The 21,455-nt window shown below is 37.8% G+C and overlaps 2 protein-coding genes and 1 long non-coding RNA gene across 3 annotated transcripts; 1 reads left to right on the top strand and 2 right to left on the bottom strand.

The window, feature by feature from the left end:
- Window positions 1-4,524: 4,524 nt before the first annotated feature.
- On the bottom strand, window positions 4,525-6,798 carry LOC129407526 (uncharacterized). Its single transcript, XM_055148953.1, has 2 exons — window positions 6,624-6,798; window positions 4,525-6,277 (listed from the first exon to the last, which is right to left on the bottom strand). Exon 2 carries the CDS (start codon window positions 6,267-6,269, stop codon window positions 4,977-4,979), a length of 1,293 nt encoding a protein of 430 aa, XP_055004928.1. The 5' UTR covers window positions 6,270-6,277; window positions 6,624-6,798; the 3' UTR covers window positions 4,525-4,976.
- A 3,249-nt stretch (window positions 6,799-10,047) lies between these two features.
- Window positions 10,048-11,611, top strand: LOC110168115 (uncharacterized). Its single transcript, XR_002319008.2, has 4 exons — window positions 10,048-10,148; window positions 11,222-11,269; window positions 11,347-11,446; window positions 11,534-11,611. It is a non-coding gene; the product is annotated as an uncharacterized LOC110168115 (long non-coding RNA).
- A 1,439-nt stretch (window positions 11,612-13,050) lies between these two features.
- plp1b (proteolipid protein 1b) lies at window positions 13,051-17,939 on the bottom strand. The gene is made up of 7 exons (XM_020933584.2): window positions 17,902-17,939; window positions 15,539-15,725; window positions 15,308-15,464; window positions 14,267-14,444; window positions 14,012-14,085; window positions 13,765-13,830; window positions 13,051-13,131 (listed from the first exon to the last, which is right to left on the bottom strand). Exons 1-7 carry the CDS (start codon window positions 17,903-17,905, stop codon window positions 13,060-13,062), a joined length of 738 nt encoding a protein of 245 aa, XP_020789243.1. The 5' UTR covers window positions 17,906-17,939; the 3' UTR covers window positions 13,051-13,059.
- Between the last annotated feature and the right edge of the window lie 3,516 nt (window positions 17,940-21,455).

Raw genomic sequence — 21,455 nt, 5'->3', positions numbered from 1 at the left:
ATGATACATTGTGTTCTCCCCGATGTTTACATTTCTTTAAGGCACGCATATTTCACATTCTGAAGACAAGGAGAGATATGTCAATTATACAGTCCTGTCACTCTGTGAGTACAACACTTGATCTATAGGGCTGTTCACATTCTTCATTCCTAGTGAGCACAAACGCATCGCCATTGTGTTCGTATGTGCTTATAGCTTGACTTGCAGTAATGCAGGGACAGTTTAGAGTCTAGACTGTATCACAGAGTAACTATTTTCTTAATTCTAAGAAACCATTATAATGCTGCAACAATTACAAAGGTGTGGGCCTATCTTTGTACTTTTTTGTTCTCATATTTAATTAATATAATGTATCCTAAAGATTACATTTATGTTAAAAGTGTACTACTTTACTGGTGGAGGGTCCAACCAGGGTATGTTATGAGTTTGGCAAAAAAAAAAAAAAAAAAAGTTCCATGGTATGGCATTAACTATATTATATCTCCAGGGAGACACACATACAGTTAGAATATATGTTTATTAAAGTCTTGTTTATAGTAATAAAAACAAACAAATTCAAGATATATCAATGTAATGCCATAACATGGAGAGGTACATTACTGGCAAAACTAGCAAAACTGTGACAAGTAGTAGTAGTGGATCAAAAGAAAATTTAGATACACAAAGTGCACATTTAAACTGTGTTGTTTAGTCTATCAACAACATATTATTAATTATATAATTATATAAATTGTACACAGTGAAGTCCATCATAAGAAAGTACTTGTGATGGATAACAGGACAAATTACATGCTATAAATTCTGACTGGCTTTTTCATTTGTGTACTACCATCCCTCAAAATAGCCTTTTTGGTGCTGAGACACGTTTCTTTCACAGTGGCAAAAAATAAATAAATCAGATTGTTACATAGAACAGTAAGTACAATGCAGGTCTGAACAGTGAAATGTTGTCACACAATATAGAGCCGTAGAGGAACTAATTTGTCCAAAAAGCAGATTTTGGCTGAAATCCAACTTCTGAATGTGTCATTTCACACTTAAGGCAGCATTAAACTATGTATCAGTGGCACCTGTCTGCCCACTGCGTCGCTGTGAACAGGACACCCACCCACTCGATGAACCTGCACAGCGACATCCAGGTGCTTCACACCTAACAGGGAGGAAGCTGACAGGAGAGGAGGAGGTGGAGGAGGATTTTTGGTTAAAGACACAAAACATGCATCCAATCTTGGCTATTTCAGAGCTGCAGAGGGGACTGTGAGGACCTGCCACACCTGACAGTGCTAAAACAGCTGACTACAGGTGAGAACACAATTGTGCAGATTTCACAATGCTCCTTAGATTGAATGTTCATCTGCTATGCAAGCTGGGGGCTCATTACCGAGCTGGAATGGCTTTTATCTACTAAGCATAATGAATGTGACCCGGTTAATTGGAGCTGGCAAAGTTTCAGAAAGATTAATAATACAAGATTAATATGCTAAGTGCGGGTCAGAATGTTAAAAGCCACATGCAGAATACAAAAATGATGGTCATGTATAAGTAAACATTCTGCTTTGATCATAACTCTGGAGGTAGAAGAAGACATCTGCTAATGGAAAAGACATTGTTAAACTACAAAGACATGTGAAACTCTTCAGTTTGTATTAATGCATTTAATTATGTAACAAGTTCACAACACTATGGTAGGCACATGTGGATCTAGTTCATAATTAATAGGAAGTGGCGATGGAAATATTTATGTATTATATATTATCAGAGTGTGCCAATAGAAACAGGTTGTTGAATGTGCAGTATTTGCAGCAGTAAATTATAAAATGTTACGTAACAGGTTTGAAGTAACTAGCAATGAGGGAACTACTGTGGAGGAAAGAGACTAAATAAAAATGCATACTATTTCTAGCTAAATCACATTAATTTTTCTCTTTGATACTTTCACAAAGGCCATATTTAAAGAGTGCATCATGTCACAAGGTGAAGTAAATTTGAAATATATTAATTGTCATCACCAGTTCAGATATGTGTGCTGATTAAAACACTATAAATACAGACGTTGACAGAGAGAAGGTGCTTCAAACCACCAAGGTACGAACATCAATCAAAAGTGATCTGAGCTGGATCCAGAAAACGAAGAAAGCAGCAGAACAAGACAGCAGCACAAAAGAGAGGTCTGTGATTAAGATCCAACACTTGAAAATGACAAGTATCTACCCCGGTATATCCTGTTTGCCTTTGAGCAACGCACTTATACATATTCAATGGTGTTTACAGCACAGTGCCTGTGGAGGAAGGTACATCGCCTATGCGGAGACAGCTCTCCTACGTGTTGATGACAGCCAAGAAGTTTGAGTAAGTGCCCCTGAAAAAAAAAAGAAATATTGCCATTGAAACTCTGAGGTTGTAGATTCACAAATTCATGAAAGATTTTAGAACAACTTTAGAGTAATAACATAAACAATGTAATAGTCCCCCGCATCCAAAACATTTTTGCACAAGAAAAGAAAAAATAATTATCAGAAAAATCATCCCATTACAAGCTTGGATGTACTTTAAGCAAACAATAAATACAAATAAAAAAGTGAAGTTTTTAAAATGTCTTTCTTGTAATTCCAAGATGGTCCTATTTTGGCAATAATTGCAGTATTGTCTAGTAAATGCTCAAAACCCATGTAAACACATCTATAATTCATGTAGAATTGTCCCTGTACTTTTGTAGTTCATGTAGTTAACATTTTTCCCTACCTAAAATGAAGATAAACCAGTTACAAAAACATCTATCAAAGAGTCAACAGAGAGTCATAAGCAGCCTGTCACACACTTCTATGTTGTGAGTTACTAAAAAATGTACACTTCCTGCAGTTAGAAATTCCTCCGTGCAGTGGATACGTGCATAAACATTAAGTTAATTCTGGGCTGGCTCTGCTGCATTCTTAAAAGCCTTTGGTGCTGCGGGCTGACCTGTGTTTTAACAGGTGCACCACTGTCTGAATACAAACCCTTTGAATGTCTCCCTTGGGCCTCAAGCAGCTTCTTCAGCATCTGTGTAATTGCTTCCAAAAGGGACTTCTGTGAATTCCAATTTAAAATACCAAGAACTTGTTCAGTTTGAACTAATTGAAACAATGTAAACAGCAATAATGGTAGGATTAAGGAAAGAAAACCATTTGAATTACCGTGTAAATATTAACAAGTTTTCTTTTATCAAGACCTACAGTAATTTTCTCACTTGGGGGGTTGTTACACCGGTATTACATCACAGACTTTGAGAAGTGCATGGTACAGAAACACACATAGTAAATTATTCATTATTACACATTTGAGCAGCAAAATAGCAAATTATTTTATTCACGCAAACACTAACAGATATTAAAAAAGGAAAGGACAACAGGGGTAAAGGGAGCGAGAGAGATTTTGGAAAGCAATCTAATACTGACAAGTAATTGCAATTAGATTTGCAGTTAAAAAAGTAGGATTCTGTTCAGGTGCACATTGTAAAGGTGTAATCCTAATCCAACATGTTTGTAGAGGTCTCAACTACAGATACAACAAGATTCCACTATAAAAAGACAGTATATTTGCTCTTTGCAGAGGGGATTCTATTATCTAAATAACTTCAGCCTTTGTGATTTGATAATTGTATAAATTCAATTTGTGATTTTGATTCAGTTATGATATATTGTGCAGCTCTGTGCTGAGGTGCCTACATGGGCCCTCAGCTCAACCTCTGAAATAATTCAAGTTTTACCCGCACCTTAGGTATTCAAAGTACCTGGAGAGATACTACTTAGTCATATAGAAGCCTGCTCCTATGTGTTGGGTTGGGTCGATTTATCAATATATCATAATAAATTTGGACATACTGTATCATTATAGGGGGCTGCTCAATATATATTGATATTTTTTGGTATCCTTTACTAAATCATTTTTGACAGTGGAACAATTGTGTTGCTTGTTTTAAGAAACATAACTTGTTTATTCAATACATTTGACATATACTGTATGCTGTTTGTGATGATTAAAATTGGTGTATTTCATATTAGGTTTGAAGAGGTAGGTAGAATTACTGTTGTTAAAATGCATTTGGTTCTTAAAAATAGTGCTAATCATGTGCAATATATGATCATGTGCTGCATGTATTGTCAAATGGTGTTATTATAGTAAATAGATAGATACTAAGATAGTCCGTTGATAGCGTTAGTTTTTAGCATAGGTTTTAGCAAATTCCACACCCATTTAGTCTTTGTCAACAGAGAATTTGAAGAACAGTTAAAAACAAATATATACTTTGTCTAATGAAATTATTATAGAACATAATTTGCGTCTTTCTAACAAAAAACTTCTATAATGTATTCAATGCTAAACTCTATGGCTATGGGTAATTTCTTTGCCATATGTTGTTCAGGTAGCTACTTCTAAAATGTAAATGTTTTGCTGTGGTTGTCAAAATATCTTTCAAATTATTACTCACCATAAAATATAACATGGCTGGCGGCTGACTGTTGTTTTAAAATAAGACAAGGGACAGATGTGCTGTTAGACTTTATTGATTATTGTGTCGATGTGAGAATATTGCCAAACAGCATAAGGATTCCTAAACTCAAGCTTTGGCAGAGAAGGTCACTTAAGTTTACCCAGTAAGGATAAATAACGATGTGGAGAAAAAAGGTAAATCCTTTATTAATCCTCTTCAATGATACTGGGTTTTTGAAGCCAAAGCCCAGTAGTAACTGCATTTAAATGAATAGTACAGCCTTGTTTACTAATACAAAGCTGTGTTGGCATGCAATTAATATTAACACAGTCGCCTCTCTGGCCAGCTGACAAACAGAACATGCTGCAGGGGAGGCTGGGGATGTGGGATACATACACAAGTAGGAGTGTAAACCCATTCACTATTTCAAAGTAAATCAACTCGCTCTGTTCATTCAGCTTGGCTTTTATCAAATTACACAGTTAATGGAGAGAGTGGTGAGGAGCTAAGAGGGGGACCCAGCCTCTGTGATGTCCCCTACCACCTCTTCATGTGGAGACACAGACAAGACGTCACATTCAGTTACCAAGTTGTGGCCTGACAATTCAGGGTTCTCTCTGACTGCATAGTGGCAAGGAAGAGGGTAAAGTCCACAGCTTTGAAAACCTTCCTTTACAATCCTGATCCCATCCTCCTCCTTGGCGATCTGATATGTGCTTTTAAAAACACATGAGAATTCCTTTTTACTAACATTAAAATTAATATCAGTTGTATTAGAGTTGCCCAGGAGAGCAGCAAAGCGCTGCTTCAGTAGCACAAAGAGTCCCACGTCAAGTGGCTGCAGGATGTGAGAGCAGTGAGGGGGGAGGCACAGCAGTATGACTCCCTCTTTACGAGCCACTTCGACCACTTCCAGACTCACGGGAGACTTGTGTCCATCAAAAACCAGTACCAAAGGACGCTCCTTTGGCCCCTGAACAAGGAAGTGTTTGAGAAACCATCTCCTGAAGAGTTCAGTGCTGACGCAGCCTGATTCTGACCATCCATAGAGGGCACCAGGAGGTCCCTGGCTTTTATAGCAGACACCACTGGGATAGGCCTTTGAGTAGATAACAAATGGTGGGACGTCCTCTCCAGCTGCGCTAAAACAAACCAGGACAGAAATGTGGTCCCTGGAGCCAGGCATTGGCTTATATCCCAGGCTGGATTTAGGGAGAGACAGCCTTTTCCTGCCCAGCTCAAAACCCATCTCACTACAGTTAAAGATTTGATGTGGTTTGTCCATTAGTCCGTGAGAGGTCACCACAGAGCTCAGTAAATGGTAAAAGTGATCTACTGCCTCTTTCCTCACACACATTGTCCTCCCACGGACCACACTCTCGGCTGGCTGAATGCTTAGATTCTTCTCTTGTCGTTTTCTGAAGTTAAGCCACCAGGTTTGGCCTAATTTGGAGAAGGCCACCCTCCGGTGCTGCCGCCTATAAATCGATGAAGCGAAAGACACCAGCTGTTGCTTGGTGAGTGGGAATCCATGGCGGGCCATGTACAAGGAGAACTCCACCAGCAGCTCCTCATCAGCAGATGTTATAAGCTGAGCAGGACCACTACGGCTCCCTGGGGTCACGCGCCCGCTCACTCTGTCCCCGAGTGAAGACTTGGGGACTCCAAACTCCTTCGCAGCCTGCCTTACCGTACAACGTCCTGACTTCACCTCAGTCAGTGCATGCTCCATAGCCTCCTCCGTCCATCTCTTCTTCTTTGTTCTACCAATTTTGTCCAAATGGTTTCTGGACGGCATGATTTTGTCTGGGGTGACAGAGAAGAATTAAACATTAATAATGAATGTGTATGTATTTAGAATGAGCTACAGAAACTGTGGAAACTGATAGAAACTCGTATTATATGTAATTGTATTATGTATTATGATACATGTGAACCTACACCGCACTCCAGATTTATGATGTTATATAAAAAAAAAACAACCTAGTGACCATACCAATTATACTTTTGTAGATATAAAGTTTTTTGGTCATATCGCCGATGAAAAAAACTGGTGTGCCCGAGTTATCTCATCATCTGTTGTTTTAACCGGGATAACCAAACTTTCTTGATGAATTGCTCTTATAAAAACTGTGTGCAACACAAGACTCACAATGTTCCAAGGTGTCAACTGATCCTTCTTCTTGAGCCCATTTACAGAAGAGTATTCACTTAACGGGATTTCTTAAATAGTTGTTTTGCTTAATAAGATCCATTTAGCTTCCTACAGCATAGTCGAATAAAAAACTCATGCTGTTGCAGCATGAAGCCGCGTGAAGCGTGGATGTTTTGACAGGAAGTAGCAGAACCAACATGGAGTCTAGGTTGGTTCCCTTCAAAATAAAAGTTCAATGTTAGATCTTTTTTTTTTATTATTTTTTTTATTATTATTATTATTATTACACACAACTGGGTGAATAAACTTGATATAACAAACATGGCTGTGTGTCGTCAGCATTTACATGTTGGGATGAGGGAACATAAAAGTTCAATGTTAGATCATGATGCGCTTACGTGCGGTCACAACTTACGCGTACAAAATTGAAGATGAGAGTCACGACTTTTATCGACGGAACAACCAACCACAGTAAGGTCGTCCAAGAAAAAAAATCACATTATAGCAAAACTCCAAATTTATATCATTAAAATTTAAATTCATCGATAGATAATACATTCATTTATGAATGAATAAAAATGCACTTGACTTTTTTTTAGGTTTTCATTACTATAACAAAGAACTGTAAAATAAATAATATATATAGATATAGAATATATATATATATATATATATATATATATATATATATATATATATATATATATATATATATATATATATATATATATATATAAATAAAATTTTTTTTGTTATTTTCTCCCACTAGATCAGCAACGAGTCCACCACTGTCACCAACCGAAGTGGCCAGCCTTAAACAGTAAGTTGTTTTTTATTTGTTTTTTGTTTGTTTGTTTTGATTTTGTTTTCCCAAATATAGTCTGTAAATACACACAATTTCTTAATAGCCATTTTTATTACTTTTTTCTCTCTTAACAGGTCTGACACCGAAAATGGATTACAAAATGGGAAGCATTCCGAGCCTGTATCACCTGAACCAACTGCATCATCAACAACTATAGAGGAGAAAAATCAGGCTGAGCTTCCCAAATCAAATGATTCTGCAGAAGTTTCCACAAAAGTTGAAAAAATTAATGTAAATGATACAACATTTATAGAGGAGCCTGTAGCCTGCACAGTACCAGACATACTGGCCGAATCAGCCTTCAAATCTCTACCTCCTCCAGAGAATAGCAATGAGGTCCCTAAAGCAACTGAATTAGATATTTTGTCAGAATCTTTAGTGGAACCAATACTAAATATTAAACCAACCTCTGAAATAGCAGCAGATCAAAAGGTCTTAGATATATTGTCAGAGACTTTAGTGGAGCCAATACTAAATATTGACTCAAGCTCTGAAACAGCAGCTGAGCAAAATACATTAGATACTTTACATATTGATAAACCAGTGATAGAGCAAACTTTTGATGAGACTGTAGAAGTGACTGATTTACCTCAAGACAGCATTGCATCTACTGAAACCCAATCATCTCCTACAAGTGAAAATATTGTTGTGTCTGAAACAACTACTGAAGTTACTCTTCTCCAAAATAATGCAGATCCAGCCAAAGGGGAAGGTAGTGAGGAAGCAACAGAAGTCCCAAAAGACGTCTCTGCTGTTTCATCAGATGTACCTCAAGACAACACAGAAACAAAGGAGGAAATTATAGAGAGTGTAAGCAAAAGTACTGAAGTTAATGTTGAAAATGATGTTGACCCAGTGAAAGAAGAGGCTGTTGAAGTTTCAAAACAACCAGAGATCCCTGCTATTGAAACTGTTGTACCCCAAGACTTAACAATAGAGGAATCTGGAAGTACAGAGGCTGATGTGGAACCAGCTAGTGAGGAGGCTGACGTCTCTGCTATTCCATCAGATGCAGATACACCTCAAGACAATGTAGAAAGCAAAGAAACTCCATTACTATCCACACAACACGTATCTGGAACGGAAAGTCTTGAAATTATCACTGCTCAAAATAATGTGAACTCAGCGATAACTACTGACCAAGCTGCTGGTTCTTCTGAAGTACCAAAAGAACCAGAGATCCCTGCTAGTGTAACCGTTGTATCACAAGAGAACGCAGAACCAAACGAAACTCAGTCCACAAAAGAGGATGTTGTAGAGACTGTAAATGGTGAAATTAATACTCAAAACGAAGTTGAACCAGTGAAAGCTAGTGAGGAGGTAACTGAAGTACCAAAAGGACCAGAGATCCCAGTTACTGTAACAGATGTACCACAAGAGAACGCAGAACCAAATGAAACTCAGTCCACAAAAGAGGATGTTGTAGAGACTGTAAATGGTGAAATTAATACTCAAAACGAAGTTGAACCAGTGACAGCTAGTGAGGAGGTAACTGAAGTACCAAAAGGACCAGAGATCCCTGCTATTGTAACTGATGTACCTGAATATAACATAGATCTAACAGCAACTCCTGATACTGTAGAGCCTGGGACCACAAATGCTGAAGAACAAAAAGCATTAGACATCACAGCTGTTTCACCAGCTGACACAGAAGTTCCATCTGTGAGTCTGCCTAATGGAGACACAAGCACAAATGTTGACAGTACCATTAACCAAGACAATGTTACTGGTCAAGGCATAATTGAAGAGGTATTGTCAGAAACCAAAGAAGCAACTATGGACCAAAACTCAACTGTGCAGGAGTCAAAAATTACAGAGGTTGTTGATGCTGAAATGCCCTGCCCTACTAAATCCACAACCACAGACTCAGCTCAGGACAATGTGACTAATGAACTTGCCCAAGTAGTTACAGTATGCAATACAGTTGAGACCTCAGTTGAGACTCCAGATGGGATTCCTGTTCATTCGGCTATAGAAAATGAGGAGATGCTTAAAAATGGGTCAGAATCTGAAAGTACAGCCAAAGATGTTGAGGAGAAGACTGTTATTCCTGAAAAAGAAATTGTGATAGATACAATACCAGCAGAGGATAGCACAGTTAGTGGAATAATTGAGTCTGAACAAAAACAAACAACTGACGATCCAGAGACATTACCTGAACCTTCTAAAGAAAATGTTGAAGATTTGACTAAGGCTGAGGGGCAGGCTTCACTTGAGACTCCAGAAGTTGCTGAAAATGTAGAAACTGCTGCCCAATCTAGTCCAGTCCCGGCAGAAATTAACCAAGATGAAATTTTCAAAGCGGAACCTGTAGTGGTGGTGTCTTCGCCAGAAAGCCCTACATTGGAAGTTGGGGAAAGCAGTCCGCTAAAAAACATGACAACGGCGGAGACATCTGAAGACACACTCACAGAAACTATGATTAAACCTGAAGTTGAGTCAACACCTGTGATCCCTTCTGTGGCCAGTGAAAATCAAGCTGCTCTGGAAATAAGTGATGCTCTCGACGTAGTTACAAATAGTGAACAGAGCAAAGAAGAGGGAGGAGAGTTTGAACTAACAGATGTCTTAGAGAAAGCAACAGTGGACAAAACTGTGAATGGGTTTGAAGACCCCAAAGACTCAGGTGAAGAGAAACAGCCTACAGACAACATCAGGTACATGACAATTAAATATTTATAATTAATGACATTTACTGTAAACCCTTTTTATACAGTTTCCTGCAAAATATTATGTACAAAGAGATTGTACCAAAGATATCATATGCCTCATCAATAAGAAAAAATACATTCATTTTAAATTGATCCCCCATCCATCCAGGAGTAGTCTATGGTAGTAAAAGGTATCTGGTGAAAGGTATCTGGTAGTAAAATGTCATCTGGACAATCATAATCATTATAAAGGTCCTGTATTATGCTATTTTCTGGTCTGTTATAATGTTCTTTCCTACCTGAAGACATAAACATATGTTTAACACACAAACCCTGTATATTTAGGCTGAATTCTTCAAACTGAAAACACTCACTCCACATTCTGATGTCATGTGGTAATACAGGAGGTGTTCCACTGTGTTTTTAAAATCCATACACCTTCACTAGAATCATTCAGGTGATTTCAGCCCTGGAATTTTCAATCTGAACTAAAAGTAAAAGTAGCAGCTAACTACTCCTTCATGACATCACAATGTTAAATAAAGTATTTTGATCTTTGGAGATATAGACAGACTAATAAGAAAGAGTTACTCAAACATGTGTGAATGAAACAAAACACAACTCCAGGCATGTTTTTGAGGAGGTAATAATACTGCACATGCAATAAAAGTTGCAACTTTATTGCATCCAAATACAAAAATTGTGCAAAAGAAAAAACAGATCTGCACTCCAGTTCTTTGAAGCTCCCAATTTTTTCTTTTAAATGACACCACAATGTGATGTTTCAGGGTCAAGTCCTTCTTCAGACCTTCAGAAATTTGAGACCTCCAAAGAACTGTAGTGCAGATCTGTTTTTTCTTTTGCACATGTTTTTGAGGAGGTAATGATAATTTAACATGGCTTAAAGCTCTCAAGAGTCAATTTCGCATAATATAGGACCTTTATGATAATACAGCATAATCCATTAAAATACTGTTTAATTATGATCAGATGGAAGTGTATTCGCTTCTCATATATTTATATTACTTTAGTAAAATTGATAGCCTTGTGCTTTCCTATTTATACTTTTTATGTTGTAGTGTGTCAAGTCCAGAGGAGAAGGAAGAAATCAGTTCCTTTATTATGAGGTATTTTAAATGTTTCTTGTTGTGCTGTGTTTTGTGCTCTTATTTAAATTAACTTGTCGATATAACTTCTCCCTCAGAGATGGGAAAGAAGTTTGTTCACACTGTGACCAGTTTATTGGACTGATAAAGCTCACAGTTAGTTATCCCCCAAAGTATCTCCACCCTGAGTGTCTAATGGTTAGTATTTCCATCCTTCATCAAATACAAATGTGAAGACAAATATAACAGCCACCTAAACTTTATATATTTATTGTATGTTTTTAGTGTGGTGAGTGCGCAAAGATCCTGGGAGACCTGCTGACCCCAATGTTCCAACACAATCAAGTGATTTACTGCAGTGAGTGCTATGATAAAGTCTACAGGCTCACCTGAGCCATATATGTTCACTTTGTTTTTATCCATTCGATGACGTATCTTCCACTATCATGTTGCATTTGTTTAATTATATTTTTATTTACACATATAACAATGGCAGGAGAATGTGAAGTTGCAGATTGTAACAGATTATCTCTCCATCATGGTGTCTGTAATGATAACATAATATAAGCAGCATGCATGTTTGTTCATTACAGTTGTTTGAAACAGGAATGAGAAAGTGAAGCATTTGAGTTTGATTAGGGTTTATTACTGCCCCATGTGGTCAGATCCAACAGCTTCTGTAGCTCAAATGATTTACTGAAGAAGTCAGTGCTGGGTTTGCAGAAAGCAGTGACAGTGCATCAGACACTGTGGCAGTTGTTTACAATTTTATGGCCAGAGAGTGTATGTAATACATTATGAATATGACAATAAATCCACAAAGAGAAATATGTTTTAATTGTTTTTAATCAACAGACTAAGCAAACGATCCATAAGCAACACTTCAGTCTTGAAGTATTACATAAAGCCCTGAAAGCAGCATTAGCACCAGCTTCTTTTTATGCATTGTGTCCTCCCACACACTGGTGTTTAACAAAGCAAAAAGCTAAAGCCACTGAATGCAATTTGCTTTGAAGGGAAAACTGAAAGACGGATTCTATCTCTCAGGCAGAAAACTTTGATACATTCAGATTTACTTTGAGTCCACATTATATTAGCAAAAATAGTGTGAAAAGGCCTGTAACATTCATAAAGAAACACAGAGAAACATGTGCTGTGAGTACACCAGTTTAATAGTTAGCAAAATGTGCACAGATTTTTGATTATTTCGCTGTTTGGCAGTCTTATATTATTATGCAATGTGAAATAATGGTTTTATATGATTTTGTGTTATGGAAGAATGTATTAAAACTATACTTAACTATACTAAAACTAGGTCTGATCATGACATCATACAGGTGTTGTGAGGTCAGATCACTGCCTTGGCAGAGGCCCTGTGTCCTTTTGCGTGTGTATATACTGTATCTACCTCAACACACTTCAGAGTTTTACTTTTTTAAGTTTCAGAACAATACTTATTGTTCTAACTTACCACAGCACACATACTCTTAATTATTTATCAAATATCATTCTTAAAAACAAAAACATCTTTACAAAATGATACATACACCACAGGAGGACACTGAACAACCCGAGAGAATCCGCGGAGCCTTAAGTTTGGTGCTGAAATAAAAGTGCTTCATTTCTCCCCGTTGCTCATATGGACAGTTATGAGATACCTGTGTCAGTTATTGGACAGTTTTAGAGAAATAGCAGCGATCCGTGTGGACGCCGCTGTGTCACAGAGATGAATGGGAGCCAGTGATGTGTGCAGTGACTGTCCGTCTCACAGCCAAAAGTGGAGCTGGAGCTGGACGGATGGAGGCGTGGAGTTAGCGGATACCTTTCCTGCCAAGAAACCGCAGGACGGCATAGTTGTAGGTGGTGGCGACAAGATACAAAAACTGCAAAAGAGAGCATCAGACATTCAGGTTTATTACTCATTATTAGGACCATAAACAGGCTGATTTGTTACAACAGAATAACAGTTATGCAATCAAAAATATATGCAATCTATTATGATAGCCAAAGTACTCTATGCTTCAGCTGTAACTATTCCAAACTGCATAAATCTTGTGGTAAAAGGACAAAATCTCTCAGAAATGCATTGGCTTACTGTAGCATCAATAAATTTCTTCCATGGTTTGGATATAGTCATAATATGAATGTTTATTTCACGACAGGAGTAAAATACTGGAAGAAAATATATTGTTGGTTTCAAATGAATCCTCCCAGAAGGAGGGCAACAGCTAGTTATCCATACTGACAACATGGTATCCTCACAAGAAATATCCTATATTCAGTAGAGATAAATTCACAAATGTTGAACCTAATTATTTCTATTGGTAACTAGACCGTAGGCCTCGCTCTAATTTAAACAAAAATCTACATTATATTATTGGCCTATATGTCACAATGTCATCTGAAACTCTTTCATACGTAATAATAAATAAATAAACTTAAGGCATATGAATTTTCAAGAAATAGTAAAGTATGATATTGAAAGAATGATTCCAGACCAAAAACACACGTCTCACCAGTGCTAACAGCATAACTCCTGCACCTGCAAATGTTGCTATGTAGAGGTCATACACCACGTGGAACTAAAAAACAAAAACACAAGTTCATCAGTAGCCAGGGTTATACAGTTCATTTACACACTGTATCCATTTTTTGTGGATGATCCCATACCATTTTAACTCTCACAGAAATTTTATCTCTTCACTTCAACAAGGACAAATAATACCAAAGCACAAAACAAAACTTGTGAATAAATGGACTTACTTCGCTGGCTTTGCAAATGGACGCCAAGGTCATCCCACACGCTTTGCCAGGCATCGCGTTCCAGGGAAGAAGACCTGAAATGAAGACATGACTCAGGTATTACAAAGGCTGAATCCTGATCAGTTTATTTGCCATTCATTTTATGTGAGCAATACAAAAATGTAGTAAGATTTCATTACTTCAACCACAGCACTTTTACTTAATACAGTCTATTTAATTGAGCCACATTAGTATTTTGATCAGGTGGGCACATACCATACTGCCTAGCGTCCATGCAGACCCAGTTGTGCTGATTGATGCTGGGGGTGGTCTCGGCCAAAATGTTGATGTTGTGACAGGTTTGCTCCATGTTGAAGAGGAAGAAGAGTGGGATGATGCTGAAAGCGAAGACCACCAGCCAGATGAAAGCCAGAATGTACGTCACTATGATGAACTATAGAGAGATGAGAGAAAGCATTCTGAGTCAAAATGAAGAGGGTTAAAGTACAAGGTTGTATACAAGGCCATGTGGAGGTGCTACTAATGGTTACCACACTAACACTAATAGTTCTTATTTTCTTCTTTGCAATGAGTCATATAAGTCTATTGTCGCATATAAGGTAATCAGTGCTTGATTAGTTATAATGGCACAAACTGTATCTGTACCTGTTGAAGTTCTGTATGTATGTATTAGTGTTGCACTGTGTTTAGATAATGTTTTTAATTTATTTATTTTTTGTGTGACAATGTAACAAAATAAAATATAAAAGCAATGACACCATAAAAAAGTAACTAGAACAATTAGACTAATCAAATTTAAACTATGCCCCTCACCATTCAATCTTTTCTCTATAAAAGGTGGCCTTGAAAACATGTCATTAAATGTATACATCCACTGCCCTCTCCTACTCACGCTGGTGGGACAGCATGGATGTCTATGAAGGAATGTAAACATAGCCTGATACGTATTTAGATGGTCTAAAAATATATATATATACAGAAAGGATTTAAACACATTTTCAGGAACCTGTGATCAATATGGATATGATCCCATCTGATGTTTGAATGTGAACCTGAAAAACTATTGACTAGTGCTAGCTGGTGACTTTAATGTAGCCTAATTAAATTGTCTAACAGCACAAATCTTCTCACCTGACATAGTTCTTTATATCAGACTGTGTTAAAACAAAGCTCATATTGAACTCTAACTTGAGTCGTTTTAGACAAAGCAGTGTCTCTAGTTAGCTTCACCCCCTCAAGGAATATGGATGACATCAGTTGCAAATGTATCACTAAAGCCCCCCTTCCTCTGCTCACCGTGAGGCTGAGACCGCGTCCACACTGGGTGCTCCTGAACTCTCCAAACTGCTGCTTTACAGCGCTGGTGCTGTAGAAGCCTTCAGCCAACAATAAAATACCATAGAGGAAGAAGAACGAGGCCAGCCCATAGATGACATACTGGAAGTACCTGATACTGTCACATCAAAAGAAAAACACAATTAGAAACAAACATACTCTTTAAACAGTTGTCCTAAATGTGTGACTTACAAAGAGTCCATGACCTCATAGTCCTGAGGGTTCCGGGCAAAGTGGGTCTCCACCAGAACCTCTGTGTGGGCCAGAGCTTGGTGCCCAGCTCCGCAGAATAACGCCGCACCCGCATAGCACAGAAGAGTGGCCACCAGCGAGGGGTACGGGATTGCCCCAATGCAGCGCACGCAGCAGTCATAACAACCTGAGGGGGTATAATAGATGAGCAGACACGCTGCACACACCGCACACACGATCACACAACACATGAGTGCACCAGCTCTGCAGAAGCCACCACCATCACAGCCAATAGCAAAAACACAAGCAACAATACCACGAGTATCTGAAAAAAACAGCGTCCAAACACAAGAAGCATGCCTGTCAGTGTAACAATCAAGCAGATATCCACAGAGCAAACAGTGTCCAAATCATTTCCCTTGTGGATCAATAAAGTTTGTGTAAGTTTAAGTCTAAGAGTAAATCAAATGGTAGAAATGAGATAGAGGAGAGCACCTAAGGCCTTGCAAAGCCAAGGCTGTCTCACTGGAAACATCCTGGAAACAACAAGAAGTCTCCCACTGCCCACCACTCACTCCAGTATCCACACTACAGTTACAAATGTAAAAGCGCTCTCTCTGTGCTGACTACATCTATGCTAGAAACCCTCTGCTGGTCCAACCCTGGGGTGGTAACACTGGGAGAATGGTGGTGCTACATTGGCCATGAGCTCCAAGAGGAAAAAGCTGCTCATTGTGGATCTCAACACAATATCGATTGTCTTTGCCAGAGGTGGAACAAAGGGCAAAGAAACATAGACAATAGTGCCACAACACAGTGGGGCAAGGGGTGGTGCCCACGAGGTCACCAAGACCCCAAGGCATCACTGACCTGATGCCACCCATCTCCACTGGAACCAAAACACTATATATATTTTTTTGTAACTGAATGAACCAAATGAACCAAAAAAGGCAGATATTCATGTACATTTTTAAAGGAAGAAACAAACTAAGCTGCTAAGTATAAATAGTAACAGCAGGAGGAGTGCAAGAGTCCCTAAAATGTGCACATACACGCCCACTCTTCTGCTGCAGCACTACACAAAATACAAGCCAATGTACAGTACAAGTGTGCCAATGCTTTTCCTAATACTCCCAAATAGTGTCCAAACAGCACACAAAATCTACTACAAACTCAATATTTTTGCAAACATGATAACTCCTTAAACTGAAGATCCATTGTTTTGCTTAAAAAAAAAAGCTTGTTTGGGTTCTGGGCCCATGAGAAGATGCAAATGTATTCATTGGACACATGTGGGAGTGAGTGACCTCTTTCACATGAATGTCCTGACATGGCCTTGGCATGATGAAGGCCGCTGACAATCACCAGCTGCCAATTTAGACATCAGATTAAAAGACACATATTAAGAAAAGAAAAATTTTGACAACAAGGTTTGAAACTGGGTTAAAGCTCAGTAGTTATTCAGGATGTTCTAAAATATAATTACATTTTGTACATAAGTGGCCACCCTGTACAATACAAGAACAATTTTTCCAAAGAGTAAGGTTCAACCAGGACTAACTTAGGGCAAATATCAAGGTCTGTTTACAGTAAATTTGAACAAAAGTGTCTCTACATGGCCTACACCAAAGCACATCTCTGACAAAGTAAGTGCCATTGGAACCATCTCGCAGTCAAGAGTTATGACTAAACATGGGGAATCAGCGTTTCAGTTTACTACAGTTGAAAACAGTCTTACCAAAGATGTAAAGCAGGCCTCTACTTTGCAACGTTCAAAGCTGTACATACGACTTTAATTATTTTATTCTGCACTCTTCTCTTTGAATTATATTATGTTATTGACTTTTTGTTTGTGTTGCCATTTTAATGTGCCTGTCTTGTATTTGAAAGCACTTTGAATTACTTTCTGTACAAATTGTGCTACAAATAAACTTGCTTTGCCTTGCTTAACGATAGTGCTGAAGAATTTTTATGAAAAGGCAAGGCAAGTTTATTTGTATAGCACAATTCATCCACAAAGTAATTCAAAGTGCTTTACAGAATAAGAAATACACTAAAATCACAATACAAACAAATCAAAACATAAAAGGACGGTAATAAAACTATATCAAAATTTAAGGAAATAAAAATGACAAGAAGTAATATCGATTGAACGAATACCAAACCTAAAAATACACACTAAAAAGTTGCGCACCATTGGAGCACTACAGTGAAATAAAAAATAATATGACTTGTATACAGCTTGGAGACAAAAAACAAAATCAGATTCAGATGGATTCATTCAAGGTCACATCAGTAAGTTATTGACACAGATTTTCAAAGCGTATTCAACAGAAAAGTTATTAAAGATTCATTACACTCACCCATGTCCGGTAAAGGTGGTTTGAGAGACTTATTGGAGTTTTTTCCCAGATGCCCCGGTGACTGTAGAGATATGGGGATATGAGAAGTTATTCGGTGCAGCTCTTATATGAATCTGACTCCAGCTTTTGTCTCATCAACAATAGAGCACATCTCCCCAAGTCTCATCTTAAAGTCACAAAGGCCCATTTCAGCTGCCACTCATTTTTATAGCAGCGCCAGTTTGGGACAGTTCCAGCCTGTTCCTTTATAATCTCTATGCTTTGATATTTGAAGACAGGTCTGTACGTTTTTTGACTTTATCTTCCTATTATATCTTTGTTTAATTTGAGATATTGTATAGATCCATAAAATATTCATATCCACTTTTACCAAAATTTTGTCATTTAATTGAAGAGATATCTGCAAAACATTTTAGTAAATACTATTACTACTACTAACACTACTTTTAAAATGCTAGATTTCTGTTATAAGACAAATTAGGTACTTTTTTAAACAGATTTGGCTCTATGCAATACCATGTCAAACTCTTGCAAAAAAAAATAGTGAGTTATGTTGATTTAAAGTACATAAAAAAAATTGTGTAGGTATATATTTTGTGTAAGTATATATTTAGTCATGTACTTTCTGCTGCCTGGGTGAGATCCAGACTCTATAGGATGACAGTTTGTCTTGACAGTCCTTGAAGGGAACATCTTTAAAAGTGCACACACAGTAAAGACAGAAATAAATTGCGATGCCAGTGGATGACATTGATGAAGTTGACTAACAAGGGTGACATTGAGGGTGGGCTCCAGCTGCGGCCCCCCCTCCCTCTGCTTTGACCCAGTTGATGTCAAAGCTGAGATCTGGACAAAGAGGCCAGTGTGGGGCAACAAAAACACAGACTTTTGGGAGAATTTTGCACACCACAAATAAAGAATGTTAGGCTATAGAATTACGTATTACATTTTGTGTCACGACAGATTTGGCCTCTTTAACATAATTTAAACAGATAATCAGAAAGTAGAAACAATGTATTTATAAAGTCTTCTTTAAAGTTGCACTATGTAACTTTTCTGGTTGGAGGGTCCACCATCGCCGAGGTGACAAGCAGGCGATGCCACCTGCCCAAGTGACAGGTCAAATCAGATGAGCTCTCTCAGATAAAATATGCATGTTTTAAACTATGAAATAAATGCAAGATAGCAATAATTATTTAAATTTATAGTGTGGAAAATTTCAGGCAAAGCAATAATATCTCCATGGAGACAAGTGGAGACAATGAGTCACACAGAGCACCTTTAATGATGATCAGAGCATGCGTTATGAAGTTTAGTACTTATCTCTGATGGAGAGATGGAGAGTAGAGTAGTGCTCACATCATAAATTTATTGGTGAGCGTATAAGATGTTTTTGGACCATGTTGATAATTCTCACTGTTAAAATGTTTGACAAAGATACATTTTTCAGTTGACAGAAAAACCTCTGCATTGTAGCATGAAAAATTTTCAGACGTAATCAATTACAGCAGCACCACTCCAGGTTTCTTATAATATAAATATAACCATTGTGGAAATTAATGGTTATGACATTATAATAATAGCCTTGTGGATTTCTAGCCTGTCCATAAGAGTTTTGCTTTGTGTCTTGACAACCCAGAGCCATAACAGATCAAGTAATTAGCGTGTGCAGAAAGGATTAATGCCAGAGGTTTTGTTAAGCTCTAAAGGCTATAGAGGAAGGCCTTTGAAATGTGAGGGAAAACACGGCAAAGAGAAACATTAATTATCCCACAGCCAGTGAATGTGTCACTTTGTCTTGTGAATGAGCAGTGCTTCTGACAGTCAAAGATGGGATTAGGTGGGAGGACAAGTTTTCAGGGTTTGCGCGGCAAGACGAGAGCAATTCATCCGGTTATGAATAAACCATATCGTACAGAAGCAGGATTGTGACGTCAGCCAGAGGTGCAGCTTAAAAGGGGAATTACTGTGTTAAACCTAATAAAATATATTCAAGAAGTTCAGAGTTGAAACAAATGTGTTGTCAGCAATGGGAATTATGTAACTTCTCTGGTTAAACACCTACTTGAAGATGTGCTTTGCCTAAAATATTCCATGGCAGCATTAAAACTTACCTCTCTCCATGGAAAAAAACAGGTAGTGCCAACAATCCAAGTCACAGGCCAGTTTATACTGTATAAGAATGTATAGTTACCAGTTTTCCAGGAAAGGTGATATGATCTCCATGGAGAAGAGCTTGTGCTTTAAAAAGTTACCAAATGCACCTTTAAAGTGATAAGTTTTAAAAAGTACAAATTGTCAGTTGTATGGTTGCTTCTTTTATAATTGATAACTAATATGCTCCTTATATATTATACCGATAATCAAACATTAAAGTAATTGGAAAGTCCGCCACCTGATGTCTCCATGGAAATGTTACAGCTTTGTCTAGAATGTTCCAAAGTAAGATTAAACGTATCTATCACAAGGGAGACAAGCAGGTTACAGCACAGTACATTACACTTCAGATCTGTGGAGAGTCGCCTCTATTCACAGAAGGAATTACTGTATTTTTCAACAACATAAACACCTGTAATGAATAAAGGCTAGATGGAAATGTTTAAAGTCATACCTTGGAACATTCCAGGCAAATCAATGACATTTAAATAGAGAGAAGTAGTTAATGCACCTCTACCAGAAAAGTTGTGCAGTGCACATTTAACCTTTCAAATAAGTAAATTAGAAAATAAAATAAAATCACCGTACAGTCTGTGATATGCTGAAGTGCTTGTATCATAATCCTCTGTGCAGATATGAACACTCCATTAGGAATAATGCATGATGGGCCCTTTTATAATCGTGTGCTCAGTGATGGATATACTCGTCCATGTTTGCATAGCCAATGTGGTACTGTGCATATGTTTATACAGACCCCCGTGAAATATTTGCACGGCCCCTCCTCTAGCTGATATGATAATGTGTGGTATTTTATCTTCTGTCAAATGAACAAACAGCTGTCACACAGACAAACAGGAGGCAGAGGACAAAAGCATGTCACGAGTGTGCTGGAGCTGATCACCTCCTGTGGTGAAAGCCTAAATTATTCGTTACAGTGAAATCAGGAGCACTGTGAACTCCTCTCCAAACAGCATTATTCATCTGCACCACAGCTTTCACAGGGAAACGCAAATGTCAAACTGAAGGGAACAGAAGAGAGTGAAGGGGAGTCAATTTATTTATGTCCAAATATTTCTTTGGACACAGTTGCCTGACCTTTAAGTATATTTTTCACACCACATAAAGATTCTTGTTTGAAATTCTCTTGATGTACGCTAAGTACACAAAGAAACATGTATATAACTGAAGAGCATTTTAGGAAGTGAAGGGTCTGCCACCTGCATGTCTCAAAATGAAACAAATGTTCCACAATATGGCATTAAACTTATCAATAGTGCATGTATTCAATAACAAATATTTTGATACCATTGCAGTACCTTGAAATACATGCATTCTGAGCTATTACTTAGCCTGGCAACAGTATCTGCTTATTTCCAAGGTGATCAATAATTTTAATG

This window comes from Boleophthalmus pectinirostris, unplaced genomic scaffold (assembly GCF_026225935.1).
Source record: "Boleophthalmus pectinirostris isolate CB_2022bp ecotype Guang Dong unplaced genomic scaffold, ASM2622593v1 HiC_scaffold_12, whole genome shotgun sequence".
In the NCBI taxonomy this organism is placed as follows: domain Eukaryota; kingdom Metazoa; phylum Chordata; class Actinopteri; order Gobiiformes; family Gobiidae; genus Boleophthalmus; species Boleophthalmus pectinirostris.
Note: the sequence above shows the minus strand (reverse complement) of the source record. Positions and strands in the feature narration are given on the sequence as shown.

Bases quoted from the DNA above. Each gene is read 5' to 3' on its own strand.
- plp1b (XM_020933584.2), bottom strand. The intron at 13,831-14,011 runs GTAAGTCCATTT...TTTGTTTTTTAG, and splicing joins CCATTTGCAAAGCCAGCGAA to TTCCACGTGGTGTATGACCT. The intron at 13,132-13,764 runs GTGAGACGTGTG...TCTCTTTTGCAG, and splicing joins GAGTTATGCTGTTAGCACTG to TTTTTGTATCTTGTCGCCAC.
- LOC129407526 (XM_055148953.1), bottom strand. From the start codon at position 6,269: ATGCCGTCCAGAAACCATTTGGACAAAATTGGTAGAACAAAGAAGAAG.